The sequence below is a fragment of the Phodopus roborovskii genome, unplaced genomic scaffold (genome assembly GCF_943737965.1).
Source record: "Phodopus roborovskii unplaced genomic scaffold, PHOROB, whole genome shotgun sequence".
In the NCBI taxonomy this organism is placed as follows: Eukaryota; Metazoa; Chordata; class Mammalia; order Rodentia; family Cricetidae; genus Phodopus; species Phodopus roborovskii.
Window position 1 is genome coordinate 17,526,002 of NW_026126588.1, and position 21,410 is coordinate 17,547,411.

Below are 21,410 nucleotides of genomic sequence, written 5' to 3' on the forward strand. Positions count from 1 at the left end.
CTCGGCTCGGGGCTGCGGGCTCCCGGCTCCCGGGCGGCGGTGCCGGGAAGTCGCTGTGGGCGGGGACCGCGGCTGCGACGGGCGGCGCTCGCCTCCCCGTCCCGGGCCCTCGTGGGGGCTGCCCGCGCGAGGACCGGCCGGACCGCTCCGTTCCATCCCTCAGTGCCGGCCGCCGCCCGCAGATCGCTGGCCGCGGTTTCCCTGGAGCAGGGACCCGACTGTGAGAACTTCACTCCGGCGGGCGGGCGGGCGAGGCGCGGTCCCCTCCCCCGGGGCTGCGCGACAAGAACCATCCCTGTGCTCCTCCGATCGATCGATCGTACAGGCTGTTGCTGCACGACGTGAACATCAAACCCAGCAACCCTTTCCGTAGTAAGTTGACCCATCCTTTGCTAACCTGAGCGACTGTATTGGTTGCCAAGGGGTTTAAAATTAAGTTGAGAGGGAAGGATATTTGTAATTACTGCCTGTTTTTAATTATACTCAGAAGTGTGCCTTTCTAATGATGCTGTGTGTGTGCGTGGTGAGTGTGTGTGTGTGTGTGTGTGTGTGTGTGTGTGTGTGTGTGTGATTTGGAACTCACTATGTTGCCTTGGCTGACCTGGAACTTGCTAGGTAGACAGGCTGGCCTCAAAAACCCTTGCCTCTTCCTTCCTCCTGCGTGCTGGGATGCAGTGTTTAACTCTAAGTTTCTAAGAATCTCAACAGTATTTGCTGGAGCTACAATCTGCTTCTGCGTCTTTATTATTTTTTAACTTTCATATGGTAAAAATAACCCTTTTGGAGAGTTTTCGTGTCGTGTAACCACCAATACAATCAGGATATAAAATCAGTCCTACTACCTATTAAAACCTCGTGCTGTCTTTGTATCATAGTTCTTATTCCCGATCCCTTGAAATTACTGGTGTTTTTAGAATGTCATTTAGTGTAACAGTTTGGGATATCGATAACTTATTCACGGACTATATATAATGCCATTGACATTCAAGATGCATGCATGCACGCATCCATCCAGTTCTATTGAGACCCGATCTCAGGTGGCCCACACTAGCCTCAAACTTGCTCTAGTAGCCAAGAAAAACCATGAGACTATGATTTTCTGCCTCCTCTCCCAAGTGCCTGGATTACAGATATGAGCCACCACGCCAGGTGTGTGTGGTGTTCGGCATGGAATCCTGGGCTTTGTGGGGCTAGGAAAACACTACGCCAATTGAGCAAGTTATCTGTCCCACATTGTTTCCTGGATGAATAATTTCCTCCTGTTTTATTGTTAAGTAGTGTTTAATTAGGTGGGTGTGCCAAATATATCCAGCCACGTTGTCCACCCATTGAAGGATGCTTGGTTAGTTTCCAGTTTTAGGCATTTGAGGTAGCCTCTGCACAATTGCTCAGGTTCTTAGTTGGGGTCATCCTTGTAGATCTCTGGACATTTCCCTAGTGCCAGATTTCTCTTTAGACCTATAATGACTCCCTCTGTTATGGTGTCTCTTTTCTTGCTCTCCTGTATCCCCCTCCCCAATCTTCCTGTTCCCTCATGTCCTCTTTCTTTCAATTCCTTTTCCCCTCCCCCGCCGCTCCTAATTTGCTCAAGAGATCTTGTCCCTTTTTCCTTCTCTGGGAAACCATATTTGTCTCTCTTAGGGTCCTCCTTGTTTCCTAGCTTCTCTGGCAGTGTGGATTGTAGACTGGTGATCCCTTGCTCTCTGTCTAATATCCATATATGAGTGAGTACATGCTATGTTTGTCTTTTTGTGACTGGGTTACCTCACTCAGGGTGGTTTCTTCAAGTTCCATCCATTTGCCTGTGAATTTCAAGATTCCGTTGTTTTTCCCCCCCCCCCCCACCGAGTAGTACCCCATTGTGTAAATGTACCATATTTTCTTTATCCATTCTTCATTTGAGGGGCATCTAGGTGGCTTCCATGTTCTGGCTATTACAAATAATGCTGCTATGAACATAGTTGATTAGATGTCTTTGTTGCATGAATGTGCATCTTTTGGGTATATGCCTAAGAGTGGAATTGTTGGGTCTTGAGTTAGACTGGTTCCCATTTTCCTGAGGAACTGCCATACTGATTTCCAAAGTGACTGTACCAGTTTACATTCCTACCTGCCATGGAGGAGGAGTGTTCCTCTTTATCCACATCCTCTCCAGCATAAACTGTCCTTGGTGTTTTTGATTTTAGCCATTCTGACAGGAGCAAGATGGTATCTTAGAGTCATTTGGATTTGCATTTTCCACATGGCTAAGGATGCTGAGCACTTTCTTAAGTGTCTTTCAGCCATTTTAGATTCCTCTATTGAGAATTCTCTATTTAGCTCTGTACCCCACTTTTTAATTGAATTTAGTGTTTTGGTGACTAGCTTCTTGAGTTCTTTTTATATTTTGGAAATCAGCCCTCTGTCAGATGTGGGGTTGGTAAATATCTTTTCCCATTCTGTGAGCTGCTGTTTTGTCCTGTTGACTGTGTCCTTTGCCTTACAGAAGCTTCTCAGTTTCAGGAAGTCCCATTTATTAATTCTCAATCTTAGTGTCTGTGCTACTGATGTTATTATGTTCAGGAAGTGATCTCCTGTACCAATTTGTTCAAAGGTACCTCACACTTTCTCTTCTAACAGATTCGTTGTGGCTGGATTGATGTTGAGGTCTTTGATCCTTTTGGACCTAAGTTTTGTGCACGGTGATCAGTATGGATCTATCTGCAGTCTTCTACACACCATCATCCAGTTGTGCCAGCACCATTTATTCAAGATGCTTTCTTTTTTCCATTGTATAATTTTAGCTTCTTTTTCAAAAATCATGTGTTTGTAGGTGTGTAGGATACTATTAGGGTTTTCAGTTCGATTCCATCAGTCTACCTGTCTATTTTTGTGCCAATACCAAGCTGTTTTCAGGACTGTAGCTCTATAGTATAGCTTGAAGTCAGGGATGACGATGCCTTTATTGAACAAGGTTGTTTTGGCTATCCTGGGTCTTTTGTTTTTCCCATATAAAGTTGAGTATTATTCTTTCAAAGTCTGTGAAGAATTGTGGCAGTATTTTGATGGGGAAACAGTTAACCAACAGCTCAGTGTGACACGTGACTATACATCATTACACAAAATGTCTCTGGGGGTACATTTTAAAAAGTTACCTCTATGGCTGGAGAGATGGCTCAGAGGTTGAGAGCACTGGCTGCTCTTCCAGAGGCCCTGAGTTCAATTCCCAGCAGCCACATGGTGGCTCACAGCCATCTGTAATGATATCTGGTGACTTCTGGCATGCAGGTGTATGTGGAGCGGAACACTGTATACATAATAAATAAATAATAAAAAAAAGTTACCTCTAAGGTCGAAAAGCATTGTTCTCAGGTTTTGTTTCTGATAATGCATTTGTTGTTACGCTGTGTGGGATTGTATTACATAAAATGAATATGTGCATGTGTAACTCACACATTGCTAAAGGTCTCACATGTATCCTTGGTCGGCAACTCTGTGAGATGGATATCGTTGCGGGGAAACTGAGTCTTGGAGAGGCTAAGCAATAAATTAAATACTTCAACTTCAGTGCCAAGTCTTTGCCTCTGTGAAAGAGACAGTTGTGAGGATAAGGGATCAGCGTTGACCTTTCTAAGGTTAACAAGGAAAAAGGTGGGTTGGGAGCCCCAGCCTTGGGACAGATTGGTATAATGTAATGTGACTGTTTCTTGATAAAATAATTTTATGTTAAGTTACAGGTTTGCGGGGAAGATCTGATCACCTGGAATTCGAGTTGGTCCAGAGACTGTTCTTGTTTCAAAATGATGGAGGAAGACATGGAAGTAGCCATCAAGATGGTGGTCGTAGGGAACGGAGCAGTTGGGAAATCAAGTATGATTCAGCGATACTGCAAAGGCATTTTCACAAAAGACTACAAGAAAACTATTGGTGTTGACTTTTTGGAGCGACAGATTCAGTATGTACTTGGAGTTTTAGCCTTTGGTTCTGATTTGTAAAGTGTCTAAGACTCTACGGGAATGAGAAGCTGCCTTGCTGTCCCAGCCAGGAAGCAAGTGGCAGTGGTCCCCGGAGCAGTTAGCGCTGTTGGGTTTTGTTGCTTTTTGTTTGTTTTGTTCATTCTTTTAAACAAGGCCTTATGTTACCCACACTGGCCTTGAACTTGCCATGTGACCAAGGATGACCCTAAACTCCCAATGTCTTCCTTCAACCTCCCAGGCACTTTATTGCACAGGCTTCAGCTACTACACCTGGCACTGATTTTTGTTTTTGAGATGGTTCTTACTGTCGTAGCTCACACTGGCCTCAAACTATTCTCCTCCTCCTCAGCCTCTGAGAGCTAAGAGTATAGGTATGTGTCATCATGCCAGGCCTGGGGTAGTTTTCTGTGGAGTTTTGTTTTGCTAGCTTTTTGTTTTGTCATATACTTTAATCTTTGACTCTTTTATTTTTCCCCCTTTCCTCTGTTGGTTTCCCTCTTTACCCCTTCCTTCTCGTCCTGTGTGTTTTATATTTATTAGTGACATTTGGGGACTTGATAAACACAAACCGACTTGGCTGATTTCTCCCTGCTCTGTCACTTACAAGGAACATCTCAGCTGTCTTACAATTTTCATTTGAGAGGCTCCTTTTGTTTACATTGTCTCTTTTAATTTTATTTTTTTGAGCCAGGGTCTTGTAGGTGTCCAGGATTACGTTTGCTCACCCACCACGCCTGGTGTTTCCTTAAAAAAAAAAAAACAACAAACAAATAAACAAAAAAAAAAAACTGAACAACACTACATAGAAGTTTGAGATACAGTAATAATAATATACTTTTGTCCTAAAGAATAAAAGAAGAAGGGTTTAGAAGTATTAAATTTGCCCACAGGAAGGAACTCCTATTTCAGTAAATCTAACTGAACTCTAAAATACTTGGGAGTGATGCTTTTTGTCACTAATGTTGAGAGCCTTCAAGCCTCTTTTGGATTGTACCTGACTCACTGCCCCATTAATAACTTGCAGCGGAGAAAATGGTCATCATGGATTCTGGTCTTTCTTGATATGCCTCTGTATATCCATTTTTGCCTCCTTAAAATACACTTTAAGAAGGCTCATTTTGTCTTGACGATATTTGTATTTTGTACTTATACCTGAAACAAAATTAATTAATATTTAGGATATAGTTGATTTTCATTATTCATAGGCCTTTATAAAAACGATTTATTTCATTTTTAATTGTGTGGTGGGGGGGTGGGCATGTGCACATGAATGCAGATGTCTTCAGAGGCCAAAGACTCCAGATCCCCTGGGACATGAGTTACAGAGACACCAGATTCCCTGGAACATGAGTTACAGAGACACCAGATCCCCTGGAACATGAGTTACAGAGACACCAGATTCCCTAAACATGAGTTACAGGCAGATGCAGATGTTTGCAGAGGTCAGAGACACCAGATCCCCTGGAACATGAGTTACAGAGACACCAGATCCCCTGAACATGGGTTACAGAGACACCAGATCCCCTGAACATGGGTTACAGAGATACCAGATCCCCTGGAACACGGGTTACAGGCAGTTGTGAGCAGCCTGCTGTCCGTCTGGGGACTACACTTAGGTGATCTGTAAGCGCAGTGCGTGTCTGCTTTTAAACACTGAGCCATCTTTCCTGCCCTTACTCATAGGCTCTTTGTTTGCAAATTCACCTACTTGCTAAAAGTTACTTGAAACCACAGTCTCTGCTTTTGTGGTCACTTAACTGGACAGACAGACAGACAGACAGACAGAGGGCTACAGAAACATTCGCGGTGTCCAACATGTACTTTCCCTGCTGTGGTCAAATGAGGAGTTACTTCTTGTTTTAGCCCTTACACGATAACCCTGTCCTGTTTTGTTTTGTGTAATGCACATTTTTCACCTCTCCTTTCGTGCTGGTGATTTGGCGTCCCACGTGGCTCCCAGCTGTAGTGTGGCAGCTCTGTCAGGTGCCTCTGAGTAAGAAGGCTGTGTGTGCCTTACAGAGAAGAGCACCGTGTTAGATCCGGGTTCTTCATACAGCAGTTACTTGCTCTGGTGCTGGGCATGAGCTCAGTGAATTACTATGTAACAAGGTGTCTTTAGTAGGTAGAAACACATAAAGCAAGGCTAGGTCAGTGAATGACACAAACTGGTAGTTCCTTCCCTTTTGTTTTGAGACAGTGTCTTTAATGTAACACAAATTCAAGATTGTCCTGCCTCAGAATCCAGTGCTGGGATTACAGGTATGCATCATCATGCTGAGGAATCTGACCTTTTATTCTCCCCAGGAATAGGATGGCTCTTGTTTTTGCTAATTTAACTTTCACATTAACATTTGAAAGCAGAGGGTATAACTCGGTGGTAAAGCACATGACCAGCATTGACTAGCATGCAAAGTGTCCGGGGTCTGCTCTCCAGCATGGCAAAGTGACATAGACCATAACTGCTGAGGTGAGCATCAACTATATGACAAAATAGAGGCCTGCCAAGCAGGCTGCTTCCTTCCCCATTTAGAATGGCGCAGGGAAGTGATCTGACCCACAGGGTTCCCCTTTCCCAGTTCTGCTGGTCTTAGAGCCACGAAGACTGTCATTGTTGGAAACACCGGCAGACAGAGTGTAAGGTCTTAGCTGTGCCGTTACGACTGGAAACAGCCCCATCGTTTAAAATGATTTTGTTCAGAGTGAAGTCAGACTTAGGGTCTGAAGAATAAAAACGTACACCTTTTTCATTTTGTGCAGAATAAATCCCTCTCTTGTTTCAGGGTCAACGATGAAGACGTCAGGCTAATGCTATGGGACACCGCAGGTCAAGAGGAGTTTGATGCAATAACGAAAGCGTACTATCGAGGTGAAGTGGGAAACTCTTCGGGCCAGATGAGGGGCATTGCTTTTCTGGCTTCTGACTGGGGGTTTCTGTTGCTGTGATAAAACACCATGACCAAAAGTGACTTTGGGAGGAAAGGGTTTATTTTGTCTTACAATGCTCACTCAGATCCCGTTCCATCACAGAGGGAAGTCAGGGCAGGACCTGAAGCAGAGGCCATGGAGGATGCTCATTACAGGCCCACTTTCTTCTGCCGTCCTGGACCTCCTGCCCACAGTGGGCTGGGCCCTCCCACGTCAGCCACTAACATGGAAATGCCCTGCAGACCAGTCTGATAGAGGCATTTCCTCTTCACAGACATGTCTAGATTGACATGATGACAGTACCAACCAGCACACTTTGTTTTCTGCTTAGAAGCTTCTCTTTAAGAATAAGAAAAGGGCTGTGGCGTAGCCCTGTTACAGGGCTTACCCAACATGCACTGAGCTCCCCCAGAGTTCAATCCCCAGAACCAGAGAATAACAATAACAACACAAAGTATTGGCCAGGTGTGGTGACACGTGCCTGTCATCTCAGCACTAGGGAGGCAGAACCAGGGGCAGAGCAGGAGGGTTATGACAAGTTTGAGTCCAGCCTGGTCTGTGCTCCAAGCCAGCCAGGGATCTACAGGGAGACAATAAAAATAGAGTTCATTCAAAAGCTCTGGTCCAGTATCCTTCATTGGCATCGGGCTTATTTTCTTCTCCATATTGTGTGAGACTCTGATTTTGCAGTTTTAGTTTTCATGTTTTGGAGCTGCTGAGGCTTAAAACTTGGGCTAGGCACATACTCTTGGGTTCTCCTGCCTCAGCCTTCTGGGTACTAAGATTACAGCACTATACCACTGAGCCTGTCTACGTCAGCAGTTTTTAGGTAACCTCAAATCATACCATTTCTCTTTAGTATGTTTATAAAATACGTTCTTTGCCAGAACTAAAAAAAAAAGACCATCATGTAGCTGCTTGCATTCTGAACATGATATTTAAATTAGTTTCTACTGTTCCCCTTGGATGAAAAGGCTTTAAATAGCTTTGGTTTCTGTGAATTTATCATTTTAGCTTAAAGTGGCCTTAAGTTTGTCAATAGAGTCCTGTTAAAAGCGCATCATAATAATATAACTAACTCTTTATCCAGTTATGTTAAAATGGCAGGGAGGGAGGGTAGGGAATTGATGGTTCTTCCGTATGGTTCAGGGTTATGAAAATTCCTGAAACAGTCACTGTGTAACCCAGGTGCTGATCTTCCTGTTGGCAAAACTGCATTTTGTATCTTGACACTGTATGGCCCTTAGCTAGTCACTGCAATCAGATCGTATCTTCGAGAGTTAACCTGTAAAGGAGATCACGATCAGGTCATTGACTTACTGCGTCGGGGTAGACTCCTGAGAGCATTGTAAATCAGACCTAAGAATTTGAGAAAACTCTGTGGGACTTTAAGTGTATCCCCATGGCATTACAATGCACATGTATGCCTGATTCTCCTACATGATGGCAAACCAATATTGGCTGTTTCACTTATCAGGGACACTACAAAAGGCACCGCAAAGATCTGGCATGGACAAACAGGCTGCTTTTAGAATAGGGTTAGATAACAAGATGTGTGGATCAGGTACCACTGGCTGGTGAGGGATGGCTTGCCTCATTTATGGCTTGGAGCTCCCGTACAAACTGACTTTCTCTTCCCTTGGCTTCCTTGTCGGTCCTGGGGTGTTGCAAGGGGTTAAAAGCCCTTTTCTCAGAATTCCTCTGTGGGGTTTGTTCCCGTTAGGGCTTCAGGGGGTACCTGTGAAGGAAGGCTATCGGTTTCCTCTTTTAGGGATCGTCTGACCTTCATAGGTGATGTGGAGACAGTGGGGGACCAGAGGATTCCTGTGTCCCCAAGTCTGAAATCATCTTTCCCTTTGGGGAGACGGAGCTATGACTACTTTGTGTTTGTAAAACATCATGTCCTGACAGAGGAGAGGGACACCAATCACCAGTGGAAGGGTTGACCGTTTCTCCAGCTGAAAATCCACAGGGTTTGTCTTAGAGGCAGCTATGGGAGTTCAGAGACCTCCACCGTTGTAGTTTTACTTTTCTATGAGGGAGAGCTTTTAAACGCGGGACTTAAAGCAGACAGCAGCTCCTGTACGAGCACGGCCTTTGCTTCCTCTCAGTTAATAATTACTGTTGTTTCTCCCAAGGCATAACTAACAGAAAAAGGAAGGACTCAGATCCCCCCAGAGCAGCTGTATTCCAGCTTAGTGCTTTCTTTCAAGGTCTCTCAGGTCTCTTGTCCACTTTGGGAGAGCATCAATTTCAGGTTCTTCGAGTTTTGGAATGTCCAGGCCTTTTACAGTAGTAAAAGGTAAGAGGAGTTAGTAGGTCCCTTTGTCTGGAAGCTTAACAGTTTTAATTACAAGCTTTTAATTTGGGCAGTGAGTTGATCTTCTAAGGTGACGAGGGCATCTGTGGGAAGCGAGGGCCATGCATGCCTATTATTCCGCTCGACCAAACTGGCCAAATCTTCCCGCCTTTCTGTAAGTGCAGAATTTAACAAGGCATCACTTTGTTCTGTAAGTCCTCAGGGGAATTTTATTAATGAGAAACAACACAGGCTGTTGCCATTTCTCATGGTTTCCCACCGTCTCCAAATGGCATAATCTTGTTGCTGAAGACGCCACTCCCTTTGGATAAAGAACATAAAGGAAACTCTCTTAGAGAGCTAGCTTCTGTAGGGCTGGAAGGCTCTATGCCGGCTCTTGGAGGAGAAAAGACAGCGGTCTCATTCAGCACTGGACCTTGGGTGCTGGAATATAGCAGACATCCCTGGCAGCACGTGCCCACTGGTACAGTAGTGACCTGGCAGTTACAGAGGTGACCTTCCTCCTTCCTGATTGAGTATGGCACTGTTTCACAGGAGCTGCTGCTGCATAAACCTAGTCAGAAGCCCACGGCCGAGGAGATCTTAGGTCCTCGGCGGGGAAACCCACTGTCCATTTGTTAAATGGCCTTCTAATTACCTGTGCCTATATCTGCAGGTTTATGTCGCTGTCAACCACAGACGGCATGCATCTGCTTATGTTGTCAGTGGTTGATACAGACATTCATAAATGGACAAAGTGCTGAGGTAACTGAGTGCTCAGCTGCGGATTAATCATCTGTTTCACCCTCCCCCCCCCCCAAGTCAAAGTGCAGAGACATGGCTGTACAGGGCTGGGAAGTATGTTAGTTAGAGCTGCCAGAAGGGGAAGAGGGCTGTGCAACTCTGACTTCTGGGCACAGCGTGGCTGTTGTACTCAACTCACAGCAGCTGGGCTTAGCTGCTCAAGGCCTGTTGTCCCTCAGGTCAGGCCAGTTAAGACTCCAGCATGTGTGAGGGAAGGGCCCTGACACGCTACATGTTGCCAGTCGGTGGCTCCTGAGGGTGGGAGTCAGTCACTGCCCTTCAGGGGAGGTGGCCATGTCCCGGTGAGATTAAGCTAGCTGTGTGTCTGGTCTGAGGCTCACTGTCCGGCTTGGAGATTTGCTTGTTCTCTTTCCAGAGAGTGAAGCTGGTTTTAGGACTTCCTTTTGTTGTCTCTGCGTTCCTGTTGGTGGTCCGGCTTTTATTGATGTGTTTGGTGGCAGTTTTGTGTTGTGTCTACTTCCCTTCACACAGGATGACTCCAGCTTTCTCCTACGGAGCCGTGGACAGTTTTTTATTATGGTCTTTGAAAAGTTTCTCCTTGAGCCCCACCCCCACCCGGTGATTTATTTGGGGTGCCATCCTAGGAAGAGATAGAAGACTTGGGGGGAGTGGGGTGGGGAGCAGTGATCCGGGAAGGGGGAGCTTCAGTAGCTAACCGTCACTGTAGGAGACTAAGGGCCAGTCCTTTTAAAGAAACTTGCGTAGCTGCCTCAGGAAGCTGGAGTAGTTACCAGGTCCTCCTGGGGATGCCCTAAGAAAGCCAGTACTCCACGGAAACAAGAAACCACAAGTAAAAACATAAACCCCTTGGGGGACAAGAAGAGGAACCTGCTGGAGGCGGTGGGAAACCTGTGACTGGCATAGGACAGGCCTCGTCAGCTGTCCCACAGGAAGGGGGACACAGGTAGGGGCTGTGCCAGGGCCAGTGTCGGGCGGGTGTCCACCAGTTGCTTAGTAACTCTGCCATCTCAGTTGCATCCGTGTTACACTTTCCTGTCCTCTGACACCCCCCCCCCCCCCGTGGCCTCTGCCCACCTGTCACCTACCTAATAGCTGGAGGGAGGCCATGTTTTCCCTGGCCCTTCACTTCTGAAATAACATCGAGCTCTTTCTCCCTCTTCCTGGTTCATCTGGCACAGTTAGCAGAAGTGGGGGTGGGGGTACTGCTCCGCCCTGGCCCCGCGGCAGCCTACCGCATTGTCTGAGGACTCTGAAGTAGAGTTAGAGTCAGTTGATCTGGAGAAGAAAGAGACGACAGCACGGATGCCAGCCTCTTGGAGAGTCTTGCTTCATTACCGTTACACAACTGGAATCTGTTCTTTCTGGCAGGGGGCTTAGCTGTTGTCGTCAAAGAGTTTTGGAGGAACCTAAATGAGAGCCCAGGGTGGCTCCTGTGACCCACAGGAAATGACGTAGTGTTTTCTGAGATTCCAGAAAATTCTCTGGAGCCTGTTCTGTCACTTTCATAAAAGGGCACAGTAAATACACTGAACTGGACCACTGTGGGTAGAAAGAAAAGTTTACTGGGGAAACAAACTGATGGGAGATGTCATTCTGTATATGTTTCTCATACTGGTTAATGAATAAAGCATTGTTGGCCAATAGGAAAGGAAGATAGGAGGGACTAGGAGACAAGGAGGAAATAGGAAGTAGTAAGGGGCCAAGATGGAGAGACCAGGGAGACCAGATGCCTGCCCCACTCCCCGGTAAGAAAAGACCACGTAAAAATACATAGATCAGCAGAAATGGGTTAATACTTAAGACAGAGCTAGCCGATAAGAAACTAGTAACGGGCCAACAAAATTATATCAAATACAGAGTCTCGGTGTGTTAATTGAGACAGGCACGGCGGCGGGACAAGACTGGCGGCAGGCAGAAAAACCTAATCCTTACAACAAACTACTGGTCTACCTTCCCGAATAGACGACGGCAACTGGATGGGATGCACACAGACTTTATATAGTCAGCAGGGTGGAAATTCTGAGCTGTTATGGGCTGTTACGGTCAACCGGGAACTAGATGCCCAGCCTGAGGTGGTTGACTGTTGGGGTGGATAAGGAAAGACCCTGAGGAATGCTGAATTTAGGCCAATGTCAGAGTCCTTCCTTTTAGGACGATGTCACCAGTATTTGCTGGTGGGGAGCAGGGTAGGGGCATGTTGGGCCTAACATCACCAGGGTTTTTCGTCACCAGGGTGTGAGAATTAAGATGGAGTCACTGCTTTTTCCAGGGGGTTGCAGTTTATTTATTGTTTTGAGATAGGGTCTCAGTACGTAGACTTAGACTGGGCTGGCCTGAAACTTGCTGTGTTCCTGACTCTGCCTCCTAGCGCCCGGCCTAAAGGTGTGCACCACCACACCCGGCTCTGTTTTCAGTCTTAGATATCATTTGCTTAATATGGCAGCTGACAGCTAAAATTTTGTCAAAAGAACAGTGAGGCCATTATGGTGTGAGTGTGTGGGCTCAGGGCACTGAGTGTTGTATGGTTTTTTAGATCACTGTGCTGGCTGGTTCATGTCAACTTGACACAGCTCAGTCATTGCGGAGGGGGGGAGACTTGAGACAATGCTCCCATGAGATCTGGCTGTAGGCAAGCTTGTAGGGAATCTTCTTATTAGTGATTGATGGGGGCGGAGTCACCCGTTGTCAGCCGTGCCATCCCTGGGCTGGTGGTCCTGGATTCTTTAAGAAAGTGGGCTGAGCAGGCCAGCAGGCAGCGCCCTCCTGCCTGTGAACAGTCCTGCCCTGTGTGAGCCCCGCCCTGTATGGGACTGGGAGAAAAATAAACCCTTTCCTCCCCAAGTTTATTTTGGTCAAGGTGTTTCATCACAGCAGTAGTAACCCTAAGACAGTCACTGATATTCTGACGAAAATAATACAATTTAAAAGTAAGTAAGTAGGTCAAGTAAATCATTTGCTTTCTTGGAGTTTCCTGAGACCTGTGCTATAAGCAGATGACAGATCTTAACCTGGAAGCTTTTAGGAAAAGCTTGTCGTTCCCACTTAGCTTTCTGCCCTTCCCGCCTCTCAGTTGGAATAAGCCATGCTTCATAATGTTTTAAGTCTGACATGTTGGGGTTTACATTGACACTTTGGCCATTGGTGCTTCGTAAGAGCCTGTGCTGAAGTATAGGAGACTGTTAGAGCGCGTGCAGTGTGGCTCCACCCGAAATTTGTCTGAGTAGGTAGAAGCTGTCCGTGCCCTGCACACAGCCGCTGTGCCGCTTGGGGGTTAACCGTTTCCTTCTGTGATCTTACAGGGGCCCAGGCTTGTGTACTGGTGTTTTCTACCACAGACAGGGAATCTTTTGAGGCAATTTCCAGCTGGAGAGAAAAAGTGGTTGCGGAAGTTGGAGATATACCAACTGTGCTTGTCCAAAACAAGATTGACCTGCTGGACGACACATGCATCAAAAAGTAAGACGACTCACACATATCTGTTCTTCACTATTCATGTTTTGCTGACTTCATACACTTGCTTTAAGTTTTCTTTCTCATGCTGTCGTCTTGCTTTGCTTTTTGAGCGTGTGTGTCTCCCACTGTGGCCTAGGCTGGCATAAGCTCCTTCCCCACCCAGGTTAACCTCAGACTCATCCAGCCTTGGCCTTGTACTTGCTGGGTCTGTGTCCATGACCAGCACACCTGCCACAGGTCCGCTGGAAGGTGGCTCACTCACTCAGGGGCAGCCCTCTTTAGGGCTAGAAATGTTCTCCACATTCTTACAACATGGCGGCCATTTCCTGGCGAGGAACTGAAATGACTTTGATGACCTCTCAGAAGCGTTTTATTGGACACGGACCAACCTTGGTTACAGGGTGGGGAGAAGTACACAGGGGATGCACAACAGGAATTTGGGGACTGCATGGAACCATTTGCAGCAGGGTGACCACAACCTCAGTAAATCTACAAACAAAACAGTTCTCTTGAAACTAAAATGTACTCTTGTTATAAGTATGCTTCCCACCAGCCTGGTCCCACAGCCGCACCAGCCCCAAATATCCCACAGAGACGCTGTATTAGATATAAAACTGCTGGCCAGTTACTAGTGTTTCTTATCGGCTAGCTCTGTCCTAAATATTAACCCATTTCTATCAATCTAAGTATTTCCACGTGGTCTTATCTTACCGGAGAGAGGGCCCGGCGTACTACCCTGTTGGTCCTACATCTTGAAACTCCTCCCTGCTACTTCCCATGTCCTCCTTGTCTCCTAGTCCCACCTATCTTGCCTTCCTATTGGCCAACAGTGCTTTATTCATTAACCAATAAGAGAGACATATTTACAGAATAACATCTCCCATCATACACTTACTGATGTGGCCATTAATGTGCTCTATTTAGCATTAGAGTAAAATAAGCAGTTTACAGTGTAACCAACTCAAATAGTGTTAAAGAGAATCTTTTACGGTGGTCTCATATAACCCAGACTGGCCTGCAGTCCTTGTAACTGAGGGTGACTTTGAACTTTTGACCCTTCTTCTGTCTCGCTCTGAAGGGCTGGAATTCACAGTCCTGCAAGCATTCTACCAGCTGAGCTATATGCACCAGCCCCAAATTAAGATGCTCTTCAAAGAAAAGTGATGCATAGTTGTTCCGTGACTTTATAGCAGTGCATTTGTTCACAGTTGCGGTGGGGGACTGGTGTTTGTCCCACTAGAACAGTGAAGGCGAAGGTCCTGTCTGAGCATTGAACACTCAGCGTTCCACACATTTTAGTTAGTTAAAGGGGAGCCACGTCAAGCCTCTTCCGAAAGGGCCCTGCAGCCCTCCTCCTACCCTCCCCCTCCTCCCACCAAACCCCCACCCCCTACCCCCGCCATGCTCCAGTGTTACTCATCAAATCCGACTGAAAAGTTTGTTTGTTTGATGTGCAGTGAGGAGGCTGAGGCTCTGGCCAAAAGGCTAAAGTTAAGATTCTACAGGACGTCTGTGAAGGAAGACCTGAACGTGAACGAAGGTAGTCACCTCTTTAAAGACATATTGCAACAAGAATCTTGTGGGGGGGGGTCTTTAAAATGCAATTTCTGTCATGCTTAGAAATTGGATTTCAAAACAGTGTAAGAACAAAAGTTTCTTCTTGTCACAAAATGTTTTACTCATGATTACTTGTTACTTACTCCTGAGATTTTCAGTAGGCTTTTTATTTTATTTTTTTTTTTTTTTGCCTGTTTTTGTTTTTTATCTCCTAAAATCTAAGCCATAGGGCCAGCAAGATACTGGGCAGATGGAGCTGCTCCCTGCCGACCTCTGACTGTGTGTGTTCAACCCCTGGGACCCACAGAGTGGGAGGAGAGGAAAAGCTGCTCCCACAAGCTGTGTTCCAGCTTGCACACACTTGTGCCGCACACACAGTAAAGAACTGAAAGAAACATTCTAAAAAACCTAAGTATGGATGTATACATCTATGTAGTTCTCATGCATAAATTTTAGAAGTTACTGAATTGCTTTATTATTGTGCCGTAGTAGAGACTCCACCAGACAGCAAAACTTTGTCAGTATTTTCAAGTTTAATAAAACAAGGTTAGCTGGGCATTGGTGGCGCACACCTTTAGTTCCAGCTCTCGGGAGGCAGAGGCCGGCACATCTCTGAGTTCGAGGCCAGCCTGGCCTACAAAGTGAGTTCCAGGACAGCCAAGCATATAGAGAAATCCTGTCTCAAAAAGCCAAACAAAAGAAAGTAAGATTAAAGAAAATTTTGAGAGGTTTTTTTTCTCTCTCATTCTAGAATTTTCATTTTTAGATTGTAACTGGGTGATCAGTGGACTCTTTATTCTGTATAGTTTTCCTCAGACAAGGAAACTGAAAGCAAACTGGGTTAAGCAGGGCATAGCGGTTGGGTGCCTGTTACCCTAGCACATAGAAAGCAGAGGCCAGCCTGGGCCTTGTCTCAAAACAAAAGCAGAAAGGGATGAATCCTGTTGTTGTTAGTGGGATCGTTCATCATGATCCAAGGTTTTCAAACGGCAGAGCCAGTGTGTACAGGTGGACTTCCATTTCTCACTGGACACGCTTTACATATACTGCGATTATCACCGTTCTCGGATACTGTACAAGTAATTTTTAAAAGTGGATTTTTTTTTTAACTAAATTGCATGCTTCTAATCTAATGTGCTTTTAAAATTTATGTAGTAAATCCAAATATTGCAGTATGAAAATTGATTTACTTGCATAGTCATACTGTGTGTGTATGTGTGTGTGTGTGTTTATTCTAGTTTTTAAATATTTGGCTGAGAAACATCTACAAAAACTCAAACAACAAATAACCGAAGACCCAGAGCAGACACATTCAAGTAGTAACAAAATCGGTAAGTGCTTGGGAAATTGCAGCCCTTGTGTTTACCTGGGACTCACTCCACGTACTGTGTTGTGTTTACCTTTTTTACGTGCAATGTGCTCATTTCCTTAAGAAATCTGAGCTAAACTGTCAGAATGAGATTGCTGAGCTCGGTGAGTATCCGCTCTCTTGTTGAAAGCGTTTTGTTACTGCTGAGTTTCGGCTTCCCCCAGCAGACACGCTAGTGCTTCTGAGAAGACCCGTGTGTACACAGCCAGGGTCCACAGCATCACGTCTTCCAGGCTAGTGCTTCTGAGAAGACCCGTGTGTACACAGCCAGGGTCCACAGCATCACGTCTTCCGCGTGTGTAACCCTCTCCTGCTTTTCCCTCCTACCTCACCGCTTCTTACTGGTCTCTCTGCTGTGTTAGACACTGTCCAAGTTTAGCGGTCCCTGAAGTCTACGTTATCATCTTTTCACAGTAACTGGCCATGGATTTGGGCTTGCACAAGGTTGAGAGCCATGCTCGGTACATTGTCATGTAGTATCTACCTGTATGTTGTACATCACCTGTTAGACTGCAACTTCCTATGGGCAGGAACTGGTCTTGGATTCTGTTTCTTTGATGGTGTCTATGCCCAGAGTTTCATGTGTCTAGATGCTCGGGCGCTTATAAGTTAGAGGCTCCATTTTGAGCGTAGCACATTTGAAAATGTAAGCACCCGCCACTTGTCACTTTTCCCGTAGGGCCAATTTGATTATGGTATTTGAGCCTCAGAACGCAAGGAGGTAATGGAACTGGGTAGTGGCGGAGCAGCCTAAAGTTTAATAGAGCTGAACCTGCCTGCCTAAAACGTTTCTGTTCCAGTATAATAAAGATGAAAACCACCGAAGGTACTGAATTATATAGTAAATAATGTGTATGTGACAGGTGACTTTGGGGTGCATCAGTCATTCTGTTTTTCCCAATTTATACAGGTGTCTTTAATACGTCCGTTGGAAGCCACTTGGGTCAGAATTCAAGTGCCCTTAATGGCGGAGACATCATCAGTCTTAGACCTAACAAACAAAGGACCAAGAAAACCAGAAATCCCTTTAGCAGCTGTAGTATCCCCTAAGTTGTTTCGGGGAGGAGAGCAGAATTGCATTCGCAGTTCACCGAGGAGCTCCCAGCGCCACAGTGTGTTCGAGTCTTAGTGGGCCTTGCACCTCGCTCTGAAAGCTGACATTGTAACGTTGCCCTGCCACGCTTCTCAGAATGTAGATGGAGACCTCTGCTGGGAAATTCCTGCCTTGTGGACTCATTCTAGTCATTCTAGTTCTTTACGTTAGACGAAGCTTCTCCTGTTTTTGAAGGGACACCATAGGACATGTCAAAAACGGGTTTTGCTGAATTTTAAATGCGGAAAACAAAAATGAAATGACTAAATATATTGGTTCCCGTTTTACTCTTATGGACCAAGGCGAGATAGCAAGCGTTCTTTTTCTGGAACTGATCATCTAGCTTTTCTGGAATGTTCATTCTGAATGCGTACAGAAAGTACTGAAGGGAAAACTCAGCCTGCACTGGTGTGTGTTGTCAGTGGCCCTTGTGCAATATCTGTAACGTGTAGGCTGTGGGAGTGTGCATGCAGACACCTGGCCCCAGCAAATGAAGGTCTGGGTGCTACTGAAGGGTTTGTAGCTTCTAAGTAGGTCACCCATACAACCATTTACACATTGTGTATCTCTCTGGTCTCACATGAGAACTTGGAGGCATGTTTTACCAAACGAACTTGGACTTAAATGTGCCGTGTGCCAAAACAGCCCCCTAATTTTTATAGTGCTTTACTAGTAGGATTTGTACTCGTGGCATCTTTTAAAGGCAGCGTCCTCTCTGACACTGTAGGTGAAGGGAATGTAAAGATCCGAATGCCGCCTCTCCCTAGTGAGAGTTCTGCAGTCTTCTCCATGGCCACTGTAGGATGGCGAGCTCACACTGTCACAAGCCACTCAGAAGACCCTGGGAAGTGTATGCACATTAGCTTCTAGGCTGCTGACTGAGACCCCAACTCTGAACTTTGAAGATGAAGGGAACCCTTTTTTCAGAATGTACAAAAGGTAGTCTTTGGTCCTGACCCAGGGTATGGATTTTCTGAGCCTTGCAACTCTGAAGTATCCTTCTGTTTACACACCTTGTATAGCATTTAAAGATAATTGCTTAAAATTTTGTGGCCTTTGGTTTACATGGCACCTTATCAGGAGCTGTCAGCACAGAGATGTCTGTAAAGAAATGACCCAGTATGTAAATGATGCTTGCAAACTTTTGAGTTTGGATACTAGCCTGCCAAAGAGAGATAATTTCATGAGGTCTTCTAAAAACTGATTATTCTTCATTGCTGGTTTTGTTTTTAAAGTTCCAATTACTTCTGTCCACATTCCTGGTTTTCACAGGACTTCAAAATATAAAAATGATTTTTTATAAATGATTTTTTTCTTGGAGAATGTGCTGTGATGTCACTGTCTATTATTTTTACCAAAATATATAACTGATTGATGTAATTGTTCTTTTTTTGTTTTTGAGTTAACGCCCATTGTAGCACCCTGGTCCTGCCCACATTAATGTTGAGAGCATAGTAAAAGTCATGGAGTGCCCTTGTTACGTAGTCCACACTGAATGCTCACCTTTCACAGGAAAGGGTCTGTCATCCATCCCCAAGTAGTGAAGATGTTTGTTTTGTGTTATCCGTTGATAGCATTAGCATTGCTGGCGATGGGCTAAGAGAGGGGACACCTTGGTTCCTAACCCAGGGTCCCTAGGTACCTGTGTGAGTCATGGTTTCTCTCTTCACCTACAGTCGCCTTAGTTTCTGCACAAAGCGTATTTGGTGGCAAATGGTCTTGTCGTCTGTAATTGGCAGGGTTAAATCGGAAGAATTCATTATAGAACACTGTAGCTTTATTCATAGTCACTGAATGCGTGGTAAAAGGGTGTGTGGTACTTCTCTATACAATAATGACCCAGTCTGAAGATGGCTGCTGATTCCTTGATGTTTGTAACAGAACTTTACGTACTTTGTTTTATCTTTTTTTTTTTTTTTTTAGTGAAGTCTTTGTTACACATTTGAATTTTTACTTTGCATTGCTGCATTTTATACTTAACTATGAAAGGACTAACATCAGCCACAAGAAATACTGATTTATCAATGTATTCGATCCTAAAACCTTCAGAGGTCACATTGTTTTGTGACTGTAACCTTCGAGAATTTTAACACGAACTTCTGGTGAAGCCCCTAGCTGACGATGAAGAGAGCCCTGTCCATTTGCGCTCCTTTACTCTTTGCATCTCCGCCAGGGTTTAGTGTCAAGCACACAGCTGTGGAGTAATTGCCACACCTAAGAGTCCCTCAGGGTTCTTCAGTCTCTGCCTATGAATTAAATAGTACACAAAACGGCCATGTAAGGCAGTACAAAGAACCGAAGGTCGAATTGTTTCTTTTTAGCCACTCCAAGTGACAGCGCACATGTCATTTCCAGAGTAAAGCTAACACTCCCACAGAGAAGCTGTGCGTACCCTTTCCTGCAGAGTGAAGTTAGACAGTTGCTTCCTGAGTGGGAAGCCAATGCTGAGAAGCAAGAGTGTGGGCCGCCCTGTGCCTGCCACCAGGGACTGGGGGCTTGTCAGAACACTGAGGATGAGGGGTTGGCCCGAGGACCCGATGTCTCACCCTGAAGTGTTGCACCCCTGTCATCCTTTGGAGGGATTCTGGTACCTGCTGTGAGGTAGTCTGGGGATGCCTCACTGGAGCATCCCTCACAGACGGTCTGCAGGGGACCCACAAGGCCAGCGTGTCCTCTGCAGTAGCCATCCAGTGACATCTTGATACTCTTCATGGTTTCACAGATGAAACTTAAAAAGCTGGCATACACAGGAAGTTATCTGCTTACAGGCACATTAAACCCCAGTGGGGTCTGAAATACCCAGGCACCAAGCTCCCAGATAAGGGAATGATTTGGCCACAAGACTCTCTGTTACCACGCCTTTTCTGTTGTCTCTTGAAATATCCAGAGTAGGATGTTGATAAATGGTATTTTAAAAATGAAATCTTTGGATCAAAGGAAAAACTTATCCCCTTCTATATTTTTGTTACTAATAAATAATGCTTTTGTAAATCTGAATGGGAAACTACTTGTACATATTCATACTGAGTGGTACTTATGCCTTTGGGATTAATTTAAAAATGTACTACTTGATTACAATTTCAACAAAGATGAATTCCAATAACCAAAATAATAAAACATTTCAAAGCTAGAATTTTGTGTGATGTGTGTGATGTGGACCGCCAGCATCGGGTGGAATGCACCAAGGACCTGGGTGTGGCGGTGAGTTCCAGACCAATATGAACTTTATGAGAACATGTACAACAAACAAATGAATAAATAGGCAGGTGTGACTAATTTAACTACCAAAATAACTTAAAAATATTTCATACTTAGCTACTTCGTCACTAATGCTCCTAGTCTGGGTGCAAGTTATTTAATGTAACTTAATATCATGCTTTAAATGTTTTTTTTTCCTAGAAGCTAACTTTCTTCTTTAATCCAGTTACAATTACTACTAGTCGTGTGTGTGTGTGTGTGTGTGTGTGTGTGTGTGTGTGTGTGTGTGTTGGTAAAGAGTAAGGAGGGTTTGAGACAGGGTCCTGTGTAGTCCTGGCTGTCCTGAAACTTACTCTGTAGACCAGACTGTCCTCAAACTCAGAGATCTACCTGTCTCCCGAGTGTTGGGATTAAAAGCTATGTGCCACCACCTCCTGACTACTATTGGTCTTTTAAAGAAAGTTACGTTCATGCTTTAGGCTTTTGGCTCCAAACACCGTTATCCCATCTTAGGAGTAAAATAACTATATTGTTTTAGTTCACTGTATCAGACAACCCACTCGCTCTCACATTCACACTTCCTCACTCATCACCTTTATCCGGATTTTCAGAGACGGGAGAGCAGGATCTGAACCATACATAAATGATGCTGCCTCCAACTCCCCCCCCCCCGCGTGCCTGCGCCCTCTGCTGGCCAAACGGTGGGGCTACACCGCTCCTGGTGTAGCACTGTCCAGCTATGTTGTGTCCATTTTACCCCATTTCCTTGTATGA

The 21,410-nt window shown here is 45.3% G+C and overlaps 1 protein-coding gene across 1 annotated transcript; it reads left to right on the forward strand.

The window, feature by feature from the left end:
* Positions 1-327: 327 nt before the first annotated feature.
* Positions 328-20,571, forward strand: Rab23 (RAB23, member RAS oncogene family). The gene is made up of 7 exons (XM_051204375.1): positions 328-372; positions 3,711-3,934; positions 6,737-6,822; positions 13,266-13,422; positions 14,877-14,959; positions 16,215-16,307; positions 17,256-20,571. The coding sequence occupies exons 2-7, from the start codon at positions 3,780-3,782 to the stop codon at positions 17,393-17,395; spliced, it is 714 nt and encodes a 237-aa protein (XP_051060332.1). The 5' UTR covers positions 328-372; positions 3,711-3,779; the 3' UTR covers positions 17,396-20,571.
* The last annotated feature ends 839 nt before the right edge of the window (positions 20,572-21,410 follow it).

What these genes read in the sequence shown, in the direction of transcription:
- Rab23 (XM_051204375.1), top strand. Translation starts at nt 3,780, where the DNA reads ATGATGGAGGAAGACATGGAAGTAGCCATCAAGATGGTGGTCGTAGGG. An exon ending in AGACCTGAACGTGAACGAAG is followed by an intron (nt 14,960 to 16,214) that starts GTAGTCACCTCT and finishes TGTTTATTCTAG; the next exon opens with TTTTTAAATATTTGGCTGAG. An exon ending in TTCAAGTAGTAACAAAATCG is followed by an intron (nt 16,308 to 17,255) that starts GTAAGTGCTTGG and finishes CAATTTATACAG; the next exon opens with GTGTCTTTAATACGTCCGTT.